This window comes from Brienomyrus brachyistius, chromosome 6 (genome assembly GCF_023856365.1).
Source record: "Brienomyrus brachyistius isolate T26 chromosome 6, BBRACH_0.4, whole genome shotgun sequence".
Classification (NCBI taxonomy): domain Eukaryota; kingdom Metazoa; phylum Chordata; class Actinopteri; order Osteoglossiformes; family Mormyridae; genus Brienomyrus; species Brienomyrus brachyistius.
The window spans coordinates 9,979,490-9,996,949 of NC_064538.1; the positions used below are offsets into that span (position 1 = coordinate 9,979,490).

The following is a 17,460-nucleotide window of genomic DNA, read 5'->3' on the forward strand; positions in this document are numbered from 1 at the left end:
TTACATTTGATCACTTTATTTGTATATTTTACAGACATTTTTTTCAGAAATTCTTTAAATAGGTTAGAGGTTAATACTCAGAGTTCCCCCAAAAATTTATTTTTTTCAGTTTTGTGTTTTATAATTTTCTGTAAATCTAGATAAAGCACTCAAAGGCAAACAGACACTACATAAATTGCAGATTATAAATTGCAAATTAATCAGACTGACCTTACTAAAATAAGTAGTGACATATTTCATGAGTCCACAGTTTCGCACACACTAAATTCCAAACAGACACTTGGCAAAAACGCTCCATGTTTAACCTTTATTCAGTATATGGATTTCAGTGCACATTAACTTCGTTATGGTACAGCATTCCAGCCATGTGCTGCTGGTCTGGCTTGTTTTTAGTAGAGCTTCATACAGAATGTGGAAACAGCCATGGGACAGAGCTAGTTCCAACCTAAAACAGTTACAGATCAATGTTTTATACATATACCTGTGTGTATACACATAATCTTACCTGTGTGCTTGTGTATACACACACGCACACACACAATTATCCGATTTTCACAAAAACAAACATCAAGTATAAAACAAAAATAAAAATGTGTATATGCCTTTATTTATAATCTTCCAATTCACCAACAGGAATTTTAACTGCCGGAATAATTTCTATTAATATTACCCTAAGTTGATAACAGAAGGCAGTACTGAGGTGGAAACCCTTTCAATATTCAGACACCGCATGTTTCTGTGTTTAGCAGTGAAAGGGGATACCGGTGAAGCTGATCATGAGGGTGAGATGCTGAGCATAAGTGCCCCAGAGATGCTGACGGTAACACTCACTAGTTTAGAGATGCTCTTGGTGAGGACCATAGAGATGTTCCAGTATGGCACTGCATAAGTACCAGACAATCCTCTTCTCCATGGCATCACCTGAGCCTCAATCTATCCCTGAAAGGGCAGCACTACTGCGACAGTTTCCCTGACGAACAATTTCACTCTTGACCAACTGTTGAAAACTAACACCTCCTCAACACTGAATGTGTATGTAGCCCTTTAAATTAGTAGAAAATATGCAACACTTAATTGCAGAATGAGAAAAATATCTTGTTTTATTTTACAAAAAGATAAAAAAAAGAGAGAGACACGGAACAACAAGACCTTGGCACAATGGAATGATGGCAGCCAATGAGAGAGGTTATGTGGATGGAATGACTATAGCCAGTTCAAACGAGGAAGTCAGGTGGGATCGAACAGCCGAGATTTCAGAGAGAAGTGGAGGATTTAAAGGCACTCAAATGCTGAGATGATCTTTTGAAGCCAGTATGACTCCACACTTGTGGGGCTACAACACAAGGCGGCGGCCCATGTCTGAGTTTGTAAGGCGGCATGCATACAGGGATGTGCGCTGCCTCCTGTCCCGTCCCAAAAATGTATTGATTCAGACACATAACCCCATAAACGTATCAATGATCCAAGAAATGTGACAAGCATATGTACATACAGTATGTATGGAGCTAAAGACAAAAAACAATAACTTTCTCCAGAAAAGGATTTCAAGTATTAAACAAGAAATAAATTAAATAAATAATTTGCAAATGTCCTTTTAAGATTATCGACAAATGGTTAGCGCATCAACCACTGTCCTCTATTTTGGAGCAGTTAGTCAATACAGCTACAAATCTGTGCAATGCTCTCCATCAAGTCAGTTTCCAAAACCACTGTTCTGTCAACATCACTCCTTTATGGAGGCTTGCCGAGGCTTGCCCCCCCCCCCCCCCCCCCCCCCCCCCAAAAAAAAAAAAATTATCCAAAAGTATAGTAAAAGCCAGCGAAAGACAGACTTAGCTTAGCTTAGTGTCATCAGGGGCATATTGCAAGGGATTCCACCTAAAACACTTAAAACACTAAAGGCCTAATACAACCTTACAGCACGCTGCACTTGAATATTCAAGTTACAAAAAGAAGATGTACAAGAAACAGAATACAAAACCTGAATCTGAAGGAACTGGGGGAGGGGGGGTGGATTCAGATGTTTGAGAGATGCTCCTCCCTGGCCAGCAGAATGCTGTGACTTCACCTTATCCCACACTGAGGGCCACAAGGCAGAAGCAGCCAAATGGGTTTTTGCAAGCTCCTCTACCAGAGCAACCAGAAAAATCCCACAGGAGGTCAGGTTTTGCCTCTGGAAATGGCAGAGTAGGAACTGACGTTTCTTTTTTGCTCTAAACAGAACGATTCCACATAAATTTCCGAAAATATGTACAAAAAAAGTCTAATTCTTTCCGTTAAATGAAATTCTGTGAAAAGAGCTCAACAAATTAGTCTTACCCTACTCGTACATTCTAAGCATTTTTAAACAAAGGTATATATTGGAATAAGAAATACACAACAGTAAAAGATTAGAATTTTTTTCTTCTCTTTTCTTACAATAGCACTCTGACCAGGATACAGACAGACGGACAGACTGACACAAACAAGACAAGTACTGAAAGCGAGTATTTACAGCCTACTGGAACAAATTCAGTACTTAAAAGAACATGCTTTCTGTACAAAAAAAAACAAACAAATAAAGGAAACGATATATAGACAGTATATAGACAGGGACCCTTTCATACACTGCCGGACGGAGAGAGACTCCAGGGGTGTGCTGGAGTAAGGCGGCAGAAATGCAAAGAAGTCCTTCTGAGACCAACCAGGAGAATGGCTGACAGAACAGTGTCCGCGGCAAATCCTAAGTCTCCTTTCTGGTGGGTGGGGGGGGGGGGGGGGGGGGGGGGACATCAGAAATGCAGAACCATTCATATGAAACACTGCCAGTGCCACCGGCGGGCTAAGACAATGGGCACTGGACTGTGTTTTAGATTGTTAGAGGGAACGAGTGAAAGCAAAATGTAACTCGGGTTAAATTAGGTGCCAAAATTATGTACTTACAGTTTTGTGTCTGGTTATTTCATGATATACAATGTGCAGTGCACAAGCCTCGTTCTGATACGAATGTGAAAAAAGGTTGCTTTCTCTTTGTAAGACTAAAGAGGTAGGGGAATGTGTCTAGGCTCTACCAGAACCTAACCACTCATGTTTAGCAGACAAGAACATGAGGAAAGTCAGTGCAGTCAAGGTGGGCATGGGATACATGCCACAGTCAACATGGCACGATGCAATACAACACTGGCTGCTTTGAGAATATGCCTGCTGACAGGTCAGAGGTTGACAGAGGTCAGAGATTACCAGGGAAAAGAGGATATCTGACCATGCAGCAGACCATACCTACTTTCTGCTATCCTACACAAGGTCTACATATTTTTGTAAACAATAGGGGGTCACAACTCTTTTGAAATGAGGGTATTCTGCTTACCCAATGACCAGCCAGGCTATCTGGGGTGGGGATTTGGCACCACTCACTTATGGCACATGAAACTGATGGCACAAGGTAGAAATGCTATAGTCAAACTAACTGAAGGTCCAGACCAGTGCTTCTTGCAAGGGCAAATTTAACAGCGAATGGGACTGAGTAGGTAACAGTAATGTCACCCACGTACTCTAGTAAGAAACTGTATACATGTTCAAGATAGGATCACTAGACATATTTACTTTTTGAGACATTAGACATGAGTCATTATATGCATAAAGTAAATAAAATAATACTATGATATGAGGTTAACAGGATCGGGCAAATTTATCCATGGATGACGGGAGCACAGCTTCATATGTTAAGCAAAATAATCAGACTGCAACTAAGGCAACTGAAATCCAGAAGCTGCAGACATCATGTGCAACAACCATGCTCTGCATTTGTCCTGCACCCTCTGAGTAATGCAGTGAGCTCAGTAACAGCCGCAATATCATGTGCAAGCAAGCACGGTGTCCCCAATATACACACGCACAGGTTTGTAATTATATCTTTGTGGGGACTCCATTCATGTCTATGGGGAAAACCCAACATGACGACCTTAACCCCTATCCAGCCCTAACCCTAAAAAAAATGGTCCTAAAAAATTGTCCCTACAATGTCAAAATAACAGATGTTTATCACAATGTGGGGGACATTTGCTCCCCACAATGTAATATAAACCTAATCCACATGCACGCACGCACACACACACGCGCACACACACACACACACACACACACACACACACACACACACACACACACACACACACACACACACACACACACACACACACACACACACACACACACACACACACACAGGAATGCAATGGCCATCTGGAATATGTATGATTTCCTACATGGAGGCACAGACAGACACATCCTGCATGAATGCCCTAAAATAGAACAAACTGGCCAGGTGATGGTTGTGCTGGGGGTTAGGGGAGTTTGGCATGGAACTCAAGCGGTCCAGTTGGTTGGTCAAGGTTGGCCAGGAGTAAGACAGCAGCCTACCGCTTTATCACAAGCAGCTTGGTCATTACCTGCTTGCATGCTACAGTCACACAAACAAACCCTACAAAAGAACAGCACATATTTTCACAGACATAGAACCAAAAGTGCGGTCATGGTAAATCTAAAGATGAACTAAAAACTACACACCTACACCACGATACCCCATTACTGGCAGTCGAACCATAATGCACGGGCTCAGACCCCTTTTTTCGGTCTGTCCCTTTCTCTTCAAACTCGTACCATCCGCTGTGGGAGATCCAGCAATACAGAGTGTCTCCAGCAGAGGTCAGTCTGAAGGAGGCAGGGGAAACACACAAAGTGCAGTACACTCAACCTGACCATTGGTCCCATCTATACAAACTACCAACCGCACACGAGTTTATTAGTGAAGAAATTGCAAGGTACGGTGGGTCCCTACAGGTGACCTTCATTCACAGTTTAAAAACAAGATAACATCAGTGAGGTATTTGGGTTTTAATGCTTAGCCCTCAAGTTGCAAGCTGACCACAATGGCACTATGACGAAGTACTGAGCAAATGCTTTCTGCGCGCATGTTCAGACTGTGTGAATTTGAGAGATTTGGCACTTTAACACAACAGACGCACTCCTCGCACATAAGAGCTGTGTGTCAGATGAATGTGCGATTCAGACGGACTGGTCATAGCCCCCACTTTTGCGGGCTCTCTCAATGTGGGCCAGTTACAGCAGCACAGCTGAACCAAAAACAATTCTGCCCCGTAAAGGATACACTCAGTAACAAGGATTCTGCACTACAGACGGCAGGCAACCAAAAACCGGCACTCCGGCAACTGGTTTGTGGCTGCGGCACCGGCCCCGTCTGCCACCGCGACAACTCGGGGTCGGACCACAGTGAGTGCAGCCCTGGTGAACGGGCCCAACACGCAAGTGTACGGCTTCTTAAAGCCACCAGAGAGGTTTATGGCCATTAAATTCATAGCTGAATAAGCAAAGACAGAGCGGGAGGGTACTTAGGTACCATGATGGATTCCATCCTCACTGGATGCATCTACCTGCCAGCCATCAGAGAAAAAAATGATGAAATGCAGATGGATGAACTGGGCCAAATCTCAGACTGTTAGATAAAAAGAAAGCAGCAAAAATAAAAAGTGAGCAACTTGATTAAAATAATAAAATATAGCAAACAGGCCCTTCTTGAAACCATATAGGTTACTTCCCCACTGTTCTCCGTTTCGTACCGTGGCGACCTGACAGGACATTTGCTGGTTTATTTTCTGTATTTAAATTAGCTAACAAGGACTGTTGTCTCCATAAGGCTATAGACCTATAGGTAATTTCTGTGGAAACCCCTGCTCTTAACACATGAGTGTGTTCAGGACATGGTTTCCACTGAACGTGCCGTTTCCCTCGATGCAGTTTCCATTACAGAAATCCTCGTGCCCTTGAATAAAATTGTCAATATTTGACACACAGGTTAGATGTGGAATAGGGAATTGCTGTGTCACGTTCAATGTTATAATTTGAGGGGAAACACTGACTGAGCATTATTTTCTGGTAACAACAAAGCACTTAAAACTCTATGAGGGCAGACTGGACAAATAAAAACGTCACTGTTAGGATGTTCCCTTACTTCACAAGCATTTGTCCAGAGAGCCTTTAGCAAAGATCAGTGAGAAGCGGTTCTCACTCTTACAGGCAGTGTGATGGCTTAGTGAAGGCAGCACATGCGTGGGACAACGTTCTCCACTTAACTTTGTCCCCTGAGCACTGGGAAATGCGGACACCTTAAGCCTGAGCTCCACCTCCTCGGTCTTAGTGAATCCAGTACAGTTTAGGGTCTTATGGGTTACAACAGGGGTTGTCAAACTCCAGTTCTGGAGGGTCGGAGCCTTACGCATTTTTGGGTTTCCCCTCATTTAACACACCTGATTCAACTCCTTGCACCTCCTTGTGCTAATTACCACACAGCTCTTGAGCTGAATCATTTGTGGTGGAAGAAGGAAAGAACTAAGCTACACAGGGCTCCGGCCCCCTAAGGACTGGAGTTTGACACCCCTGGGCTGTCTTAGCGACCAAAGTACAGTCTAGGTTCTAAGGGGCTACAGTACAGTCTGGGGATTTTGTCCATGTGACACTAGTTTATATTTATTGCAAAGGAGCAGGTGGCCTCCTGTAGCAGGCGCTCTCCTAGTGCCCATGTGCGTGTGCAAGTGCGTGTGCATGACTGTTCTTGCCTTTCACAGACTTACATTCTACTAAACACAAAGGGCTCAGGGCTCTCAGGTCACCAGTAACCGAACTTCAGCCTTTCCTGTGGCAAGACAAATGACAGGAAAGAGCAGCTCTAGACAAAAATTAAACTAAACACGAGGAGGAGGCGATGGCAGCTTTAGAGGTGGTACAAAAGACCCAATGGGTTGACCCTCCCCCGTCACACGGACGGCCAGCCCCCTGGCCTCACTGAAGGAATGACTCTCACTCTACTGTTCTCCTTCTGATTTCACTGTTTTAGTCCACCCCTCAGCCAATCACATGGAAGGTAAGGGAATGGGTCAGGACCAGACACATAGTTCACAGCGGTAGGTCAGTGCTGTTGTGGCGCGTCTTGCGGGCTGTGCCGTCATCTCGCGGCAGCGCCCTCTGCAGGTTGGACATGGCGGCAGTCTTCTTCAGGTCAATGACGGCGTAGAACTCACTGCGACGAGCACCCGGAGGGCCTCCCCCCGCTGCCAGGGCCTCACGCCCACGCTCGGCGTCTAGCTCCACCTGTATGTAGTTGAGCTGCCGTGAGGGAGGGGCGTGTCCATGCTCGCAGCCCCCTGTACCCACACCCTGCCCCCCTCCCCCACCCCGGCGGAAATCAAAGTTGAATACCCCGCCTGGTCCCGGCCTGGCTGCTGGGCAGTGCTGCCGGCGCGATAGGGCCAGTCCCACCTGCCCGGTGTTGACGTAATCACGCAGGGCATGGCTTCCGTCCTGGTGGTACCCATTGGGCGTGCCTGGCCCCTCCGAGAACTCGTACTCGTCATAGTCCTCTTCCTCGTACTCCTCGTCTTCCTCCTGGCCGCCCTCTTCGTCCTCTTCCTCCTCCTCGTCCTCCTCCCTCTGCAGGGCTCGGTACTCCCACACGGGGGGCAGAGAGGGCAGGTTCTCGTAATTCAGCAGAGCTGTTCTGCGGTGGGCGCCACCCATCCCCGGCCCAGCCATGCCCACACCCCGCTCACAGCCATAGGCTTGTGGGGCTAAGGAGGCGGGCCCATGACTGTGACTGTGTGGGAGGGCCAATGGGAGGCCATCCCCTCCACTGCTGCTGCTGCTAGACCCCCCAGAGTGCGACGTGCTGCCGGGGCACAGGTTGAGCCGTCGGGCAACCCCACCCCGCCGGCCCGCCCCTCGCAGGCCATCGACATTCTCATAGGTGAGCCGTGCCATGTGACAGCCCTCCGGATGGTGGTGGTGGTGATGGTGGTGGTACGCATGGGGGTTGCGTGGGTGTAGCGGCTCTGCCTCTGAGGCCACACCCCCTTCTTCCAAGCCCCGGATTCCGTGCCCGTGGTGCACGTGCCTCTCCCTGTCCCGTTCCAGGAGGTGCCGCTGAGCTGGGGTGGGTCCCAGCATGAACTTCGCCTCTTGCGAGGCCGTCTGCAGGAAGACCTGAGGGTCTCCGTGTTCCTCGTGCGGACAGCAGTGCATGCTGGGATGGCCACCCCCCTGGCCTGCCGCTGATGGCATACTCCGTGTGGTTTCTGGAAAAGGGCTAGGCCGTACCTCAGGTAGAGAGTGGACACAGTGTCGACCTCTGACCTCTCCCTCCACAGTGGCTGTGTTCACATACGTGTGGGTCTATGGGAACAAAGGAACACACACCTTTGAGCTTCCATTCACTGCAATCACATTCATTTCAGACTGTGGCATCACTACCTTGCAAGTGACGGGGGTAGGCCACGTTCATACCGAAGCACTGCGATGGGTTACCTGGTCATCGAGGCCCATGAGGCTGTGGCCTTGCTCGTCAGCCAATGAGGGGTGGCGAGACGAAGCGTGTGACGAGTCTGCGCTAATGGGGTAGCCCGGGTATCCATTGGGGAATCCCTGGACGGAGTACGCCGGAGCTGCGGGCAGGCAGGGAGGCCCAGAGTGATGTTAGGGAGAAAACCCCAGTTTTCCCAAGGCAAACATACAGTTAAATACTAAAACACAACATCAGTTATTATTATCTATCTATTACCATAACCAGGGATGCACATAACTGGTACGCAAGTACGCATTCACCTTTAAGAGTGATGTGTGTGGCAATTGATTGTTCGAACACTACGAATGCATACTTATTCTGTGTGTATCTGCACTGTTACCAACAATCGACTGCCGCATATATCGCTTTTATAGGTGAATGTGTACTTGCATACCAGTTACGTGCATCCCAGACCATAACCACTGATCCAGTACAGAATGTCTCCAACATATAACCTGTGCGGCTTACAATGACTTGCATGTACGACCAATGTTTTTAGAAAAAGTAGATATCTATAAAAAATAAACTTCGGGTGACCGTATCACTTATGGCATCCTAATATTTAAACTAATAGCTTAAATGTTCGTATTTAAATTAATATTGAAATTTGGCTGAACAGCATCCAGACCTGTTAGAATCTTATATACCTGGCTCCAGGGGGAGGCCTCGGTCTCCCCAATCCGGGCAGAGTAACATGGGCCTTTATAATATTCATTGTGGGAGTCTGTTTGAATCGTGCATAGACTGCCCGCTCACCTAGGACAAATTTGCCTTGGAAGACCCGACCACAGGCAACTGCCCTCGCCAACGTAGCTCCTAGGATCATGGTGGCACAACAAACCCCCCCACCATGATAAGGTGGTGGTTCTAATATCACACCAAATAACAGATTAACCAGTTTCACAAATTAATTTGGGCACTTCAGTCAAAGAGGAGAAGCCTTACTCCCCGGTTTTGAACTTGCACCCTTCCGGTGCAGTATTGGCTTCTGAACCACCATGTTAATCCAGCCAGGAAAGAAGCCTCTACGCCTGTCTGTTTGGATTCTGAAAATAAGCTGTCATGTCCAAGAAGATGGCGCACTCACTGTTCGGCGTCTGAGGTGTGTGGGGCAGGTCCATCTCGGGGGCGTGGCCAGGGGCGTGCCCTGGCCTGCCCATCAGAACGGGCTCTTCCACCACATTGATGCTGTTGCACTGCATGAGCTCCTGCAGCAAGCTGAAGATCTGCTCTGCCCGTGTACACTTGAAGGCAAAGATCCCTGCATGGGGGGAGTCAGAGAACCTGAGACAAGGCGGCCTGCATTAGCCACCACAAGGTGGCACAGAATTTTATGTTGCCAACTGTCACCAAATGCTGCACATCAAAACAATTTACGTGATTCATAACAGTCAATGTCAAAGTCCCAACAGACTAATACGGAACCATAATATGCTGAAAAAATCCACTAGACACTGAAGGCAAGGGGCAGGTACATATTAGCTACTTTGGAGAAGAACACTACACATTTACAAGCAGGGCTAGGCAATTAATTGAATTTTAATTTCAATTATGATTTTGGCTTCCAACACCTATCACAACAAAACAAATCTAGATAAGACAATTATTGTGTCGCATTTCGTTTTTCAACGATGCTCTCAATTTGACTTGTGCCATAAATCCATGGCACTTCTTTCCATCCCTGTTTTATTTGTTTCTCAGTTGAATTATAGAGTTTTCAAGAAAATCCACTGTTAAAAAGACAAGTTCAATAAATGCATGATATTTCCAAAGTCAATGACTAATAGTGTTAAATAATTGTGATCTCAGTTTTTACCAAAATAATAGCGATTATGCTAATTTTAGCTTTTATTTTTTATATTATTTTACATTTTCATTAGAAATCCAGCTAGTTTTCAGTATGGTTTTTATTATTTTTTACTTAAAATATAAATTTCTATTTAGGTTTTTTTATTTTATACTTGTACTTTAAGTTTAAGTCAATGTATTTCTAGGGACAGACTGAAAGTTGTACAGCTATTTTATCTGTCTGATCCTTTAGAGAATCCTACATGAATTCACAATGCACCTTATGCAGTAATATCCTCAAATTGGTCAAAACATATTCTAGGTATTAATGGCAATTAAAGGTAAATCATTACTTTAGATAAATATGATTAAAAATGGTAAAATATCACATTTGTTTTTATTTTCAGCAGCACTTTTTATAGTTTTTAAATTTTTTTTTTATCGCATTTTATTTCAGTTTATGAAAATGCTCTCTCATAGTTTCAGATTTTGATAACTATAACAACACCGATACCAACCCAGCCAGACAGTTTCTGCTGGGGCAACCAGCCAATGGCTTAAATGGGAGGCAGTGGGACAATGCGGGCTGTGTCGGGGGGGGGGGGGGTAGGAGGGCTGGGCTCACCCTGTCCTGTTTGGCAGCGGCGGCCACTTTCGAAAGAGAAGAGGTTGGAGTCGTAGCCATAGCGACGCAGGCACAGGTATGGCCACCGAACGGCGTCCCGCTTGCGTGTGTGCAGCACCAGCTCTGTCTGCGTCAGCTCCATGGTGCCAGAGCCCAGCTCATTGCCCTCATCGTCCACATTGGTCACCTGCCATGAAAAGGCCGAAATGTGAAACTGAGAGAAAAAGCTGAAATGAACGGAAATACAGTGTAGGGTCAAAACAAATGAGCAAATATACCTCCATGTGAACTTTCTTTATATAACAGACCTTGAAATCAAACAAATCAGAACTTCAGATTCTTTTTGGAAATCATGGATGCCGCGTCCTCCGAGCTAAAAAGTACAGGGACCATCCGGCTTGTTATCTGCGGACAGTTCAAAAGCCAGCATCCGTGATGGTGTGAGGGTGCATTAGTGCCTGTGGCTTGGGTAGCTTGCACACCTGAGAAGGCACCATTAATCCTGAACTAGTGCTGGGCAATTCATTGAAAATGAATCAAAACCGACATTCAGAACCTCTAATCGATGTAATCTTGCCCATGTTCTCAGTTAAATATGGGTTTATATGATTTGTGAATCACTGCATTCTGTTTTTATTACATTTTATACAGCATCCCAGCTTCTTTTGGAACTTGGAATTGTATTTCAGTCCTAACATACGAATATTTGGTGTATTTTACAGCCCAGTTCCGACGTAAGCTTAGTGTACAGTAACATACGGATATTTGATGTATTTTACCACACAGTTCCGACATAAGCTTAGTATACAGGAGTAATTTTCTCCCACCCCGTTTTCACAACATTTGATCCACCGCTTGCTGGTATCGTTATAAGTTTCTTTTCACCCAAGATGACATTTCCTGAAATGTCAGTATTCTCCCTAGAAATCTCAACCACAGGTCCCTGGACACAGTTTCCACAAAACTCTCTCTCTCTATGTAAACTGTGATGTAACGAGGAGATGTCTCTGCGCAAACAGTGCCTGCACTGGGGTGACTATATTTGCCCTTTGCCCAAGTCAGCAGGGGCATCTTCCCTTTGATGTCTTAGAGCGGCATGCTTGTTTTGATGGTCTTGGCCTGAATCCTGGTATTTCAGTTCTTGCTGTATTCTAATGCTTTCCAATGAGTGAGAGGGGTTCTGTTCCAACACAGCCAATCAGGTGACAGGGATTCTAACACAGATGGGTTAACATTTTACCGGTCAAAGGAATATTCTACCGCACCAAAACCATGATATAAAAAGCTATGTGCAATAATTAGTTCTGGAATATATGTATAATGTAAACGCAGGTTTAACATAATCTCCAGAAAAACGTTGCTTTGAAAGCAGACAAGCTTGAGACACCAGGACCTTGAATTTGGTGGGGTGGTTGTCTGGGACCGTGTCTTTGTACAGGCAGCTCCAGCAGCTTCCCATTGCTCTAGCAGGCCAGCTCACACCTGCAGAGAGGGAATACAGGCCTTGTCTTCTATACCTGCTGCACTTGCAGACGTAGACACACAAAAAAACTGAGGCACACATGTACTCTCACCCAGTCCAGGCCATCTGTGGGAGTGAGCTGTGTCTCAATCCCAGAATCCTCTGCTGGGTGTCATGGTGACCAAGACGGCACAGGCTCAAAGGGCGTTTCCATGTAAAGCTGCACATTTTTGTCCCTGTAAGGCAGAACAAAAAGTAGAAAAGTGTTCAGACCAATAAAGTGCTAAATGTTCTATATTTTATCCAGAAATATTTTGACATTTTTAAATTAGAACTGATTAGACTAGAAAAAAGAGGAAAATCAACATACACCAATACGCAAAAAAATCTGAATAAGATCTAGTATTATAAACTACTTTGTATGTACACGTCCACCTGTGTCAAGTCCTAGTAGAATGTCACTCTCCTTTTACCAGGAAGCCAGAGCATCCAGCACCTATATCCACCTTTTTCTTATATTGCTAGTACACCATTTGCTGGACATGAGGCAAAGCTATTCTGTCAGTCCATAATGCATCACTCTGTTCCATCTTCAAATGCAGAGACGGTAACTTTTTCATAATCATCCATAAACAGCCCACTAAAAGACCACCTGCAAAGCTGTACATATGTTCCACTCACACGTGTGAACCTGGCAACAACACGTCACTCGATACACCACAAGACGGATTTCCTCCCTAATGCCAAAAGGCGCTTAAAACGCTGCATGAATCCAACACTTCTCTGAAGAAACCGGAGAGCGCCCTGGTCCTGATAGAGAACTTTCAATTAAAGTAAAAACCATCTGACAGTGACATATCCATTCACCTTCCAACCCATTATCCGGGTCAGTGTCACAGGCCACAGAAACAAGATATGAATCCCTCTGTATGTCCAATACCTACCTAATTCTAAAATTGGAGTAACTACACATTAGAAATCATTTCAAAAGTTGAAACTACTATTACAACTAGTATCTTGTTATAGTGGTTGAAAGCTGTGTTGCGAGAATGCACTGTGCAGCTCAGTGAGTCAAGCTTCTATGCCTGTGACTGGAGGGTAGCTGGTTCAAGCCCAGCCTCAGCATGTCTGCAGGCCCTTGAGCAAGACCCTTAACTCCCAGCTCTGTGTGGCTGCCCTTCACTGCCAAGCTTGCTCTTGCCTGTGGAGAGCAAGATGGGGCAGGCAAAAAAGAGAATTTCCCCATGGGGATCAATAAAGTGAATATAACCATAGTAAGTCAATGACATAAGTTAACTTAGCCACATAGTATTGCATCAATGAGTTATTACGTTATTTGACTTGAGTGTGCAAAAAAAGTATGTATGAAGGTATTCCGTTCTGAAGCATTTCTTTGTCAGATTCTGCATTTGAGCAAAGAGATTCTACGAACAAGTAATTAAGTGTCAAGGCAAGTCTTTGAAAAACAACCAGGTTGAACGTTTTCTGTTCTAGCAAGCATTAACAAAAATCTGTTTAGCAAACTGTGCATACTTAATTTAGTAAGAGCACAACATAGTTCTTAAAGCTATGGTGATATGTTAACATAAGTGTAACATTACAATCTTGCAGCTTTTTATTCAAAAAGTACCATATCAGCATTATTCTCCAACAATGTTTCACTGAGCTTAGCAAGACGTACTTTAAATGGCATTCAGAAACACAACCAGCCTGCAGAAGATTCAAAACTACAAGGATGGCAAACTGAGCACTTTCTTCTCAGAATCCTGTGGCAATCAGCCTTCATGTCCCAGTCAAATGCAGAACCACTCAGGAAATACTGGAAATTTAGTTAACTAGTCAAGCACTCTGACCACAGCACCACCCACTGGCCAGTCGGGGCAAGTACAAGCTTAGATGTACTGCTGACATTCTCTGCACATTTAACACCCATTCTCTTGCCGACTTTGAGCGTCAACAAGTAAACCTCATGTGTATCCCAAGTGTAGACTTGCATAATTTTCAATGCTACATCCATAAACCCATGTCCAAGTAAAAATAATTATATGAAATTCGAAAGCCAGTGGTTACTCCAGTACCAGTGCCATACATAATAGGTCACCTTCCACCAACAATTACACACATAATAAAACAAAAACAAATCCTTGGTCAAGTTAAAAAATATGGAAAATACACTTGATTTACATCCCCAAGTAAGCTTAGTCCAAAACACTGAAGGGGAAAAACATATACAAGTTTGGAACTGTATTTCTCAAAAGAGGGAACCTTAAGTTTATCAGATTGTGCTTTCCTGTACAGAGGTGGGTCTATTGCCACTGGTCGAAGCAGAACCGGTAAAATTAGCAGCACTCAGAGTCTAACATAGGGACAGGACCTCTGACACAATGAGACCACAAAGAACTCTCATCTCAAACGGAAATCCTTCTGCCACAGAGAGAAGAGGCACACAGCTGGCTGCTGCAGACCAGTTAAGAGGATGGAGCCGCGACCAAAACCTTGAACTTTCAAGGCTTGTAAAGGCTCTACGTTAAACGCAAGTGGATTTTGACATGACACCTGCTAAGCAATGCACGACACATACAAGATGAGAAGCCACCTGTTTATCCGTGTGACTGTACCACTTCCTTGTTGCCAGTAACAAATCAAGAAGGACACAGAAATTTTATTTGCTGGCTATGATCCAAGTTGAAACCCACCACAGGAAATTTATAAACAACTGGTATTCAGTCAAGTTCGTCCTCCTATTCCATCTATAAATTAGAAGGAAAAGTCTAACAGGGGTTGCTTCCCTACTCCTGGTTATATCATGTGTCTTGTACTCATACTTCAACCTCGAACTACTAAAGTAATCATCATCCTCTCTTCCTACTGTACCAATATGTGTCACTCGCTGATATCTATCAAGGGACAGAAAATGATGATCATTCATCGATTACCGCTTTAGCAGCATAACTCGATGCGCGCTCACAGCAGCATCAGCCACCTCGTCCATCATTTACCGGATAATCTCACCCCCCCCCCCCCCCCCCCCCCAACCCCACCGTCGCCGACTATGCCACTAAATACAGTCGTACCGTGCAGGAGACCGAGTTAAACCAGCCTAGTTCACGGAACCACAAATGGCACTCAAGGGACGTGCGTACGATGGCTAAAGCGATGCCAAGCCAAGACGCCCTCCCCCTAAAACAGCAGCATCCCTCAGATCGCATGGCACAGCTGGCGACAGCGCTTTACCGAGCCGCTTTAATCAAGCGGAGAGTGCACCCGAATTGTCGGTCATTAAAGACGGCCATCTGTCTTCATCGGGCAAGCTAAGCATCACAATCCAGTTCGCCACCATCCATCCATTCATTCTGCCGCTGATGAGGTTGACAGCCACGCATCAGTCAGACGGAAACCTCTGGATAAAGTCGCCCCCTCCCCCCCCCCCCAAAAAAAAACACCGAACGGGGAAATTTTCGTACACGAACGGCGTGAGATAAAATGTTTAGAGAGATGCAGCGCTGTGAATTTTAACTGTGAATGCAGCGAGCGAACAATCCACCACAGTCTGTCCGGCTAACTGTCGGTCAATGAGTTTCTTATGATTATAAAGCGCAGGAAGATGGAGATAAAAAAACAGCTCAGCATCTCACCAAACCCTGCCGAGCAATTAGATAAACGGCAAAGGCGCTAGAAGCTGAGGCCGACCCGAGACGGCTGACAGCACTGTTTATATGTACCAATTAAATGGAAACCAGAGAGAGGCGAGGCTGCTGCGGCCGCCGCCGCCGGTAAAGCGTTAGCCCCGGATGCTACTCACATGCTCCGCTAACAGCGCAACGCGAACCGAGAACCCGACAGGGAGACTGCGGACTGCTGCCTACGCCTGGCGCGGGAGGGGTGCACGACAATACCGCCGACTTTTATTAAAATGTCTGTTTTGGCGCTTAATTAAGAAAAAAGAGAAACATTTTAAAATTTACATGGAGGTGTAAAAAAAAAACAAATAAAAATAACAGCATTACACAAGCGGCACGTTTTCCCACAGCCGCCCCTTACTGCTGCACAGGCCTCGGGCTGGTATCTCCCGTCCAGCGGAGTCAGAGTTCACTGGCAAACGACGAGGCTTTGGGGTGGAGGGGAGCGACAAGAAGGTAGACCCGCTGGAGGACCAAGGGAGGACGGGGGGCGGTGTGACACCGCGCAACCGCGCAGGGGAGCTAGAGTCCCATTAAACTTAAGCGAGAAAAGCCGGAGGCTTTGGGCTGTTTGCGTAAATGTTTTTTTTAATCCTGACTCTTCAGCCAAGATCCATCCTTCCAGCATCCAGTCCCCTAATTCTGACCGGGGTCGCAGCGACTTTAACCGAAGTTGCATCAGAAATTTAAACTGTGTAAAAATCTCATCGCTGAATGCGTTCACTTGGCCGTTTGAAATATAAGCATGAAAACTGAATTAGCAATTTCGCATCAAAATCTATCTACAGAACTTGTTTTGTGATTCAGGGACAGCTTATGCTCTACTGCTACAAGTATAACACACACTAATATGCAATGTTAAGCTCTACCTCTCTTTTGCACTGATCTGCTTGGTGTTTATAACTTTGCCCTGTCATTTATTAGCATTACTGCTTATTCTCTAATACTGCTGCAGCATTCTTTGTATTCCACTGTATTCTGTATGCTACTTTATCTTGCTACTTTGCTCTGAATGATGTGTCATATAAGATATTATATGTTAGATATCTTGTAGTGTTAGCATGTTGTGCTTATATTGTACGTTGTATTGTATTGCAACGTTTCGCTGCTCTGTTAACTGAATATTGTGGAGAAAGCATTCAAGCAAGAAATGTATTGTACTTTGTACGAAAGACAAAATTTCGAATCTTGAATATTTTACAATCCACTGGATTTTATTTTATGGGGCTTCATAGCGTGTGTAATATTTTAATGTATAACAGTAATTGATACCGGTTATTTTGAAGAGCACGTCAGCAGATCTATATTTTCGTTTACTCGTCTTTCTGTAACTTTAATTGCTGTGGAATTCGGGACTGATTACAAATCTAGTGATTATGGAATTAATGCACAATTCCTTTCATATCCTGAAGATGGCGGTATGACCCGAATATCGCGACTGGGGAAAAACAACGCACTTATCTAAGTAGGAGTAAATTAATTCGCTCTGATAAAAATTACTACTGTGTCACAGGCA

General features: G+C 45.0%; 1 protein-coding gene across 3 annotated transcripts; it reads right to left on the minus strand.

Moving 5' to 3' along the window:
• Nucleotides 1–3,627: 3,627 nt before the first annotated feature.
• frs3 (fibroblast growth factor receptor substrate 3) lies at nucleotides 3,628–16,668 on the minus strand. 3 transcript variants are annotated; one of them, XM_049016532.1, is made up of 7 exons: nucleotides 16,306–16,668; nucleotides 12,377–12,500; nucleotides 12,196–12,284; nucleotides 10,803–10,989; nucleotides 9,477–9,650; nucleotides 8,353–8,489; nucleotides 3,628–8,220 (listed from the first exon to the last, which is right to left on the minus strand). In XM_049016532.1, the coding sequence occupies exons 3-7, from the start codon at nucleotides 12,259–12,261 to the stop codon at nucleotides 6,949–6,951; spliced, it is 1,836 nt and encodes a 611-aa protein (XP_048872489.1). In that variant the 5' UTR covers nucleotides 12,262–12,284; nucleotides 12,377–12,500; nucleotides 16,306–16,668; the 3' UTR covers nucleotides 3,628–6,948. The 3 variants fall into 3 exon arrangements, with proteins under 3 accessions (XP_048872489.1, XP_048872488.1, XP_048872490.1); XM_049016531.1 differs by having other exon boundaries at nucleotides 16,272–16,668; XM_049016533.1 differs by lacking the exon at nucleotides 16,306–16,668 and adding an exon at nucleotides 16,067–16,252.
• Nucleotides 16,669–17,460: the final 792 nt, after the last annotated feature.

What these genes read in the sequence shown, in the direction of transcription:
- frs3 (XM_049016532.1), bottom strand. Translation starts at nt 12,261, where the DNA reads ATGGGAAGCTGCTGGAGCTGCCTGTACAAAGACACGGTCCCAGACAAC. An exon ending in CCGCTGCCAAACAGGACAGG is followed by an intron (nt 9,651 to 10,802) that starts GTGAGCCCAGCC and finishes CCCCCCATGCAG; the next exon opens with GGATCTTTGCCTTCAAGTGT. An exon ending in CACACCTCAGACGCCGAACA is followed by an intron (nt 8,490 to 9,476) that starts GTGAGTGCGCCA and finishes GCCTGCCCGCAG; the next exon opens with CTCCGGCGTACTCCGTCCAG.